Here is a 10,000-nt window from a genome sequence, read left to right as displayed (position 1 = left end):
CGGATAGACATGCAAGAGGACAGAGGACACAGAGAGACAGAGAGAGAGAGAGAGAGAGAGAGAGAGAGACAGAGACAGAGACAGAGACAGAGAGACAGACAGAGGACAGAGGACAGAGAGACAGAGAGAGAGACAGAGACAGAGAGACAGAGACAGAGAAAAGTAGTTTGCACGTTCCATATTTACGGGCCATTGACAAAGTTGAGCACTTCTGAAGAGGGGGTTATCTCCATGAGTAGGGGTGGGGGTAAGGGTTGGGCAGGGGTGGGGTTGGGGGTGGGGGGGGGGGGTGTAGGGGGACAACCCTCACCGCTTCCAGTTGAACGACGTACGCCACGAACATGTCCGCTTGTCTCTCCAGCCTCTACTCTTGTCACCTTTTATACAGTGTTCACAGGAAGTTAAGGACCACCTGGCAATATACACTGTTCACAAAGAGTTAAGGACCACTTGGCAATATACGCTGTTCACAGAAAGTTTAGGACCACCTGGCAATATACACTGTTCACAGAAAGTTAAGGACCACCTGGCAATATACAGAGTTGTCAGAAAGTTAAGGACCACTTGGCGACGCGCTCTCCCTGGGGAAAGCAGCCCGAATATCACACAGAGAAATAGGTTGTGACAAAATAGTATCATAATACAATATAAAACACCACAGCACAACACAATACAAAACAATACAACACAGCACAACACAACAAAACACAAACACAACACAGCACAGCTCAGCAGAGCACAGCACAGCACAGCACAGCACAGCACATCACATCACAATGCAAAACAATACAACACAACAAAACACAAACACAAACACAACACAGCACAACTCAGCAGAGCACAGCGCAGCACAGCACAGCACAGCAAACTCCAACCTAACCCAACACAACCCAACCCAAGCCAACCAAACACAAAACAACACAACACAACCCAACCCTACCCACCACGACACAACACAACCAACGACACAACCCAACCCAACAACCCACACCACACCACACCCACACCACACCACACCACAACCCACCACACCCACACCACACCACACCACACCGCAACACACCACACCATAACCACACCCCACCACACAACACACCATACCACACCATACCACAACCCACCACACTCCACACCACAACCCACCACACCACACCACACCCACACCATACCACAACCCACCACGCTCCACACCACAACCACACCACACCACACCACACCACACCACACCACAACCCACCACACTCCACACCAACCCACCACACCACACCACACCCACACCACATACCTGTGAGAACGGTTCCGGGGTGGAAGCGAAGACGGATGGCTGGGTACAGCGGGGTGCTGGGGCAGGTGAGGCCTGCAGTCTCGGGTGGATCTTGTCGTGCCGCCTGAGAGCTTGCAGGGTCAGTCTGTCTGCCTGCAGGCTCATCTCTCTGGGTTGGGGGGCAAGGAGGGGTGGGGGGGGGGGGGGGGGGGGGGGGGGGGGGTTGGGGGAGAGGTGGGGGAGTGGGGGGGGGGGGGGGGGGAGTGGGAGTGGATTGGAGGATGGGGGTAGTGGGGTGGGCGTGAGAGACGGATAACAAAAGGTATAGGTGGTTCTGTGGTTGTGGTGTGTGTGTGTGTGTGTCGTTTGGCGTTTTTGGAGATACATTAAGAAGTTTTTTTAAAGCAAATAAATGTGCCTTTTCAATGCGTGAGTCGTTTAGCAAGCCCCAAACCTCTGACCCGTATAAAAGCATGGGTTTAATTTGTGTATCAAATAATTTGAAGACAAGCGATGGAGTTACATCACCAATACTCCACATGGTTCTAAATATATCAAGAATTCCAGCTTTTGCTTTAGTTATATGTTTGTTAAGAGAGAAAGAGAATGAAAGCCGAGTGCTGAGCAAAATTCCTAGGTAATTGTAAGCATTAACAATTTTTATCTCCGTACCTTTGTAAAACCATCTTTCTCGACTAGCAATGTACCCACCCTTCCTAAAAATAACAATATTCGATTTTTCCAGATTTACTGTGAGATTAAGGGAATCTGCAGAGAGAGAGAGAGAGAGAGAGAGAGAGAGAGAGAGAGAGAGTGAGTGAGAGTGAAGGTGTGTGTGTGTGTGTGAAGGTGTGTGTGTGTGTGTGTGTGTGTGTGTGTGTGTGTGTGTGAGAGAGAGAGAGAGAGAGGTATAAATGGTTCCTTGGTGGTGGTGGTGGTGGTCGGTGTGTGTGTGTGTGTGTGTGTGTGTGTGTGTGGTAAACGTTACCAAAGTTTCCACACATACCAACTACAAGGGTGTGATTGTTCCGGAATGAACCGTCTGTCCGGATCATGAACCGATATGTGCGGTTAACCACAGTATATTGCACTGTCCTGCCACTTGAGTTTCCTGGCTTTGTGCAAACATCTTGGTACGTGATGATACCCTGTTGACTTGTAACACCACTTAGAGATATCATTCCTTCCCTTTCTGCAAACTACACAAATTTGAACACACATCTGTGTGGATGCAAACTGCGATGATTTGAACAAACAGGTGTGTGTGGATGCACACTGCAATGATTGGAACAGACAGGTGTGTGGATGCAAATTGCAATCATTTGGACAGACAAGTGTGTGTGGATGCAAACTACACTGATATGAACACACAGGTGTTGATGCGAATACAATGGTTTGAACTGAACACACATGCGTGTGGATGCAAACTACACTGATATGAACAGACAGGTGTGTGAATGCAAACTATAGTGATTCAGACAGGTGTGTGGATGCAAACTACACTGATATGAACAGACAGGTGTGTATATGCAGACTATAGTGATTCAGACAGGTGTGTGGATGCAAATTACACTGATATGAACACAACAGGTGTATAGATGCAAACTACAGTGATTAAACAGGTAACGATGCAAACAATACATAGATCGTTTCGGAACCACCCTCTTTTTCCTCGACTGACCACTTACAGTGAAGGAGATACTGATAACAGCTATTCTCCTCCAACACACAGCCTCGTTGTTGTTGAAACCTGTGGTTTGCTTGTCCTTCTTTCTTCTTCTTCTTCTGCGTTCACTCGTATGCACACGAGTGGGCTCTTACGTGTATGACCGTTTTTACCCCGCCATGTAGGCAGCCATACTCCGTTTTCGGGGGTGTGCATGCTGGGTATGTTCTTGTTTCCATAACCCACCGAACGCTGACATGGATTACAGGATCTTTAACGTGCGTATTTGATCTTCTGCTTGCATATACACACGAAGGGGGTTCAGGCACTAGCAGGTCTGCACATATGTTGACCTGGGAGATCGTAAAAATCTCCACCCTTTACCCACCAGGCGCCGTCACCGTGATTCGAACCCGGGACCCTCAGATTGAAAGTCCAACGCTTTAGCCACTCGACTATTGCGCCCGTCGTTTGCTTGTCCACTTCGGACACTTTTATCTCGGTCTGCAATGTGATCTGACCACGGTCAACGAAGTCTCCTATCAAGCCCACGCCGCCCCAGTAATTAGTCCCTCAGTCTGTAGGCACGCGCGGTGTTCGCTGCACACCTCAGTTAATTACTCTTCGTCCCTTTCTTCCATCCCGTTGTCTCTTTCCACTGGGGCACCACTGATGACCTGGCGACCAATTTCTCTCTATCTTTCCCCACTGGTCTAAAAACAACAACACGGACAGCTCAAGCCAACTGGACGCCATATTGTTTCTCGTATCCGGCCGTCAGATTCTCTCGCTTCCTACGCGGACGCGTTACCTCTAGGCCATCATTCCACTTATGATGGAATGACCCAACAAGTAGGACCTATAGCGAAAACGATATGTGCCAAATATATTTGTCTCCGAATTCGGTTTTTAATTTTTGTCATATTGAACTTATTCAATTTGCAAATCCTTTTTTTTTCTTGGGTTTAAAAGACATTTGTGTTTTCTGAACTTTTATGCGACATTGAAGTGTACTTGGATTTTATTTTTTTCTGGGCATGAAGTCATCATTTTGTAGCAGTCCCCCATACTGCAGTTGGAGTGAAAGGATAATCAAAACTTGAATACTGGCTGAATACTCCACACATCGACCGACCGAAACTAAGCCATTGCCTTGGATGGCACGGCACTTCAACAAAGTGGTCGTCCATTTGTAAGTCACGGCTATACCCACAGTGGTCGTCCATTTGTAAGTCACGGCTATACCCACAGTGGTCGTCCATTTGTAAGTCACGGCTATACCCATAGTGGTCGTCCATTTGTAAGTCACGGCTATACCCACAGTGGTCGTCCATTTGTAAGTCACGGCTATACCCATAGTGGTCGTCCATTTGTAAGTCACGGCTATACCCACAGTGGTCGTCCATTTGTAAGTCACGGCTATACCCACAGTGGTCGTCCATTTGTAAGTCACGGCTATACCCATAGTGGTCGTCCATTTGTAAGTCACGGCTATACCCATAGTGGTCGTCCATTTGTAAGTCACGGCTATACCCACAGTGGTCGTCCATTTGTAAGTCACGGCTATACCCACAGTGGTCGTCCATTTGTAAGTCACGGCTATACCCATAGTGGTCGTCCATTTGTAAGTCACGGCTATACCCACAGTGGTCGTCCATTTGTAAGTCACGGCTATACCCACAGTGGTCGTCCATTTGTAAGTCACGGCTATACCCACAGTGGTCGTCCATTTGTAAGTCACGGCTATACCCACAACGTGGCTTCGCAGTTTCGTGTACCTCTGTGAAGCAGTTTATTAGTTCTCTGGTTTGCAAACTGAAGGTGGCTGGTCGTGATCAAGAGAGTTCTGAGTGTTGTGTCCGTCTGTCGAAAAGCAAAGCGCATCGAAATCAGTCTGACATTATAAACAGACAGACATACGACAGGCTCAAACAAGAAAGAGAGAGAGACCGGGAAATGGAGAGAGAGAGAGAGACACACACACACACACACAGAAAGAGACAGACAGACAGACACAGAGAAGATGAGAGAAAGAAAGAGAGAGATAGGCAAAGAGTGAGGGAGGAAAAAGAGAGAGGGAGGCAAAGAGAGAGGGAAGGAAAGAGAGAGAGAGGGAAAGAGAGAGGGAGGAAAAGAGAGAGGGAAGGAAAGAGAGAGAGAGGGAAAGAGAGAGAGAGAGCGAGAGAGAGAGAGCGAGAGAGAGAGACAGAGAGAGACAGAGAGAGAGACAGAGAGAGACAGAGACAGAGACAGAGAGACTGCGATAGTTTATTCAACTGAGGTCACAGCCCCATATGAACAAGGGGCAATAACAAAATTTGTAAATGTTATCACAACTGTCAGTGTTTATACAACTGATTTCGCAGCTTAATAAAGAAATAAACTAAGACAATACTGTCTCTCTGAGCTTAAGAGCTCTATATAGATACCATGCCAGGTAGTACTATCACCAGTAGATGCCGTCAATAAACATAATCTTAACAAACATGGATATTCATAATACTTCTTTGGAATATGTTTCGAACGGAGATCATTCAGGGCAGGACACTTCAACACAAAATGAACTTCGTCTTCAGTTGTTTCCCTGCACAAAGGACACAGCGTTACTGAATTGCATACATTTTAAAAAAAAATAACGATACTGATGTGTATTAATTTCAGAAATACCAAATCTAAATCTAGTCAAAATAAATCGTAAATAGACGGTCTATGTTAGATATAAGATAGTTCTTCACAAGCAGAAGTATACGATCTGTACAAATCAAATCTATCACTCTCGAATGTACATGCTCCTCCCAATGTTGCCACCTACAGTCTATGACAGAGAGACAGAGAGAGAGATACACAGACAGGGAGAGACGGGGGAGGGGGGGGGGGGGCAGAAAGAAAAACAGACAAACAATTAAATACATTACACTTACTTGGGTGAGTCAACGAGACGAAAGCTAACAGCTTCAAATGGATGGATAGATTTCTCTCACGGGGTCCCACACCGATCACTTTGTGGAGCGCAGTGACAACAACAACAACAACAGTAATAATAAATATAATAATTGTGTTGTCTGAACACAGCGGGGAGCAACAATGAAACTAAACTGCAACGAACAGTTCCAACAAACAACGGCAACAACGAACAACGGTTCCAATCACGTTTTTTTTAGGCTGAAAGTTGATTAACTCACTCAGTACGGCCAGTCCTCTCTTCTCCTCTACACAGACCCCTCGGATGTCCAGTGGGTGTCTCTATGACCCAACCTTTAGCTTCCGTCGTCAGAATTGTGGTATTCTTTGTCAACATTCACCTCTTCAGTGTAAGAGCCTTCCGCTTGTAATATTTTGATGGTTGTAATTGGGGTGAAACGCTGTTAACGTCGTCTCTTTCGCCGTTCGTATGGAGAGAGTTAACAGACAGCGAAACACATGGGCTTGTGAGGTGTGTACAACTAACCAACTGCAGAGCGTTCACTGAGTGACAAGATCTCAGTGTGTGCAGAACTGCTCGCGATTCACGTTTACCACCTTTCTCAATATCGCTCGCTGCGCCTTAAGGGGCGTGGCCCGCGAACACGAGAAAGAAGTTCATGGGAACATACTATATATATATATATATATATATATATATATATATATATATATATATATATATATATACAGCCCGCAGACTCGTGTACAGACGGGAGTAGAAGAAGTAGAAGAAGAACAAGAATGTAATATAAAGGAGTAACATTTCAAAATCGTTATTTTAATTTGTATTTCTTTTTATCACAACAGATTTCTCTATGTGAAATTCGGGCTGCTCTCCCCAGGGAGAGCGCGTCGCTACTCTACAGCGCCACCCCCCCCCCCCCCCCCTTTATTTTTCCTGCGTGCAGTTTTATTCGTTTTCCTATCGAAGTGGATTTTTCTACAGAATTTCTCCAGGAACAACCCTTTTGTTGCACACGGGACCTCGGTTTATCGTCTCATCCGAATGTCTAGCGTGCAGACCACCACTCAAAGTCTAGTGGAGGGGGAGAAAACATCGGCGGCTGAGAGTGCTGGGATTCTCTCGCTTCCTAGGCGGACGCGTTACCTCTAGGCCATCACTCCACTGATTTATTTACTGATTATCGCTGACAGTCAGGTTGCACTTAGTACATTATAAGTACACAGAAAAAATCCAAGAAAAAAACGGAATTGTTTGTGAGTGGGATGATAACAACACTGCTTCCCCCCCACAGTTCGGCTTCTTTAGAAGGCTTCACTGCGTTCGGACTAGTCCACATACGCTACACCACATGTACTACGGAGATGCCTGTTCAGCAGCGTAACACAGCACACTAATCGTTTAAAAAAAAAAAAAGAATAAATAAACGATAATCATGATCATAAAATAATGAAAGATAAGTTAACACAGTTAGGCGTTGAGAAAAAAAAAAAGAATACATAAACGATAATAATGATAATAAAATAATGAAAGATAAGTTATACTTACATTGAAATATTGTGCAGGGAAACTCAAGTTATGTTAAAAGTTAATGTCAAAGGTCAAATAGCCTTTTAAGGACCCCTGGACAGTGAACTCGTACCCACTGTGTCCTCCAGAGCTCGGCATAGGAAGGCGGGGGGCCCAGTCCTTTCCTTCCTGCTGTTTTAACCCCTTCACAGCTGCTGACGACGCAGGAGCAATGCCAAAAGAAAAGAGTGGCCCACCCACACCCACACCCACATCCACCTATTGCTTATATAAGTGAGGTAACACCGAGGCATTCCGAGGAGGAAGGTGGCAGAATGGTTAAGACGCTCAGCTGCCAAAACAGAGATTCCCTCAGGGTCTGGGTTCGATTCCCGTTCTAGCCCTCTTGTTTTCCCACGTTTGACTGGGGAAATTAAACTGAGCGTCTTGTCACTCTGGACGAGACGATAAACCGAGGTTTATCACGCCGAAACAGGACCTCGAGCCCTGATCAGTTGTGAAGTTATGTCAAAGGAATGATTATCAGGCGTTCAATGCCTGACCATTTCTGCTGACACAGTGCCTCACCAAAGTAGTAGTAGTAGTAGTAGTAGTAGTAGTGGTAGTAGTAGTATTTACCATTACTATTATTGTTGTGTCTTATCGTTACTGTTTTTGTTGTCACAAGGACAGATTGGAAGACTACGCAATGCCTAAAATCTTTATCCTGGAGTAATACAGTTTTTTTTTAATCTTAAAAAAAAGAAAAGAAAAAAAAGTACATACTCTAAATCTGACAATTTACCCAGAAATGAAAGAATTTGTGATAAATGTTCCACAAACGACATTGCTGATGAGTGTCACTATTTGTTTGTGTGCTCATTTTTTGAAAGCATCAGACAAAAATGTTTATGTAGGTATTATAGAATCCGCCCAAGCACCATTACATCCCACCTATTATTTTCTGAAAAACAAAACAAAACAAAAACAAAAACAAAACAAGAGAGGCAAAGCTTTCAAGACTCACTTGTGATACACTTAAAAAAAAAAACCCAAGCTTTTTATGTATTGAGTATAATTTCAAAATGTAATGTTTAAGATGAGAAAGATTAGTTTAAAGCAAATGAAGTCCCCTAGCATTAATTACAGAGTAATTTCCCTTTTTTACTATCTGCACCAAAAACGTTTGCAAATAAATAAAACTTCCATGCTTAACAAAAGAAGTTCCTGTTTAAACCAAAAAAAAAAAAAAAAGAAGATAATAATAACTGCTCTGTGTTGGGCCAGAATATCAGATCAAAGTGCCAAGTTTAGAGAATACAAAAAATATAAATATAACAGTAAATGCAGTTTGCATATAATTAGGCTTCATTTAAAAAAAAAAATGTGCTTATGCCTAATTTGGTGTCAACTGACAAAGTATTTGCAGAGAAAATGTCAATGTTAAAGTTTACCACGGACACACAGACACACAGACACACACACACAGACACACACACACACAGACAACCGAACACCGGGTAAAAACATACACTCACTTTGTTTACACAAGTGAGTCAAAAATACTGTTAAAACTTAAATCCTTGGTTTCTGCTATTCGCAGCTCTCCTAATAAATGTTTTTTCTATTGATACGATTTTTATATTTTTTTTCGTTTTTCTAATTGATTTTATGATGTTTTTTTGTATGTTTGTTTGTATTATGAGTGAAATAGTACTTGTCAATGTGTTTATTAAGTGATTGAACGAATGAGCCTACTTCTTGTTTTTGACATCACTCTTTTTGTATTCATTGGAAATGTGTAAATGATGAACGTATGTAATGTTTCAATACCCCTAGGGGACACACGAAATAAACTCCTTGCCTTGCCTAAAAGGCGTATGTAACCTCGTTGAGCATTCTAAGGTCATTGACTACACACACACACACACACGCACGCACACACACACACACACACACACACACACACACACACACAAATTGACATTGTTCCCCGAGAATATTATTAACAAAGAAAAGATACCGAATCCGTCAGCTTGCTTTTCAAGATTAATAACTTTCTTCCGTATAAAACTTGATGCGCTGAAGACAAAGTATAGTAAAAATGTTACATGCATCTGTGGTGAGCAGTTCAGCTTGCATCATTGTTTGTTTCACTGTCAGCAGTTACGTACCTTCTTGCCCAAGTATTTAAAAGAGAATAACTATTCTGCAGATGATTTTTGGAAAGTTATTTCTGATGAGGTTCTTATGGTCGAACTTTCACAGGCATTAGTTCATAGCGCTATTTCTACATTCCTTTAATGTACTTCAGAATTGTGTAAATGGTTTTTGATTATTATCATCATTGTTGAATTGTTACTGTTAAATCTAATTGCATGTTAATTATGTATTTCTTGGTAGTATTTTACCTTTTATATTTTCCTCTTCCCCCCACCTCCTTTTTTTTCTAATCGTCTAATATCACTGAGAGTGAAAAGACGCTAAACTAAAGAACGAACACACACACACACACACACACACACACACACACACACACACACACACAAAACCAGCCCCAAACCAGGTCAGTCACAACTGTTACGTGATTCTGGCGACGTAATGGAAGGGATTCTTTTAAATATTGCGCTCGGTT

The 10,000-nt window shown here is 43.5% G+C and overlaps 1 protein-coding gene across 2 annotated transcripts in view; it reads right to left on the bottom strand.

The window, feature by feature from the left end:
- The window catches only part of LOC143274822 (dynein light chain Tctex-type 5-B-like), a 15,853-nt gene extending 9,485 nt beyond the window's left edge, over nucleotides 1-6,368 (bottom strand). For both annotated transcript variants that reach the window (XM_076578754.1, XM_076578755.1), the window contains exons 1-2: nucleotides 5,852-6,368; nucleotides 1,286-1,433 (exon numbers count right to left, since the gene is read on the bottom strand). In XM_076578754.1, coding sequence (XP_076434869.1) covers nucleotides 1,286-1,429 — 144 coding nt within the window. In that variant the 5' untranslated portion in view covers nucleotides 1,430-1,433; nucleotides 5,852-6,368. The remainder of the gene's footprint in view (nucleotides 1-1,285; nucleotides 1,434-5,851) is intronic.
- Nucleotides 6,369-10,000: the final 3,632 nt, after the last annotated feature.

This window comes from Babylonia areolata, chromosome 29 (genome assembly GCF_041734735.1).
Source record: "Babylonia areolata isolate BAREFJ2019XMU chromosome 29, ASM4173473v1, whole genome shotgun sequence".
Classification (NCBI taxonomy): Eukaryota; Metazoa; Mollusca; class Gastropoda; order Neogastropoda; family Buccinidae; genus Babylonia; species Babylonia areolata.
Note: the sequence above shows the minus strand (reverse complement) of the source record. Positions and strands in the feature narration are given on the sequence as shown.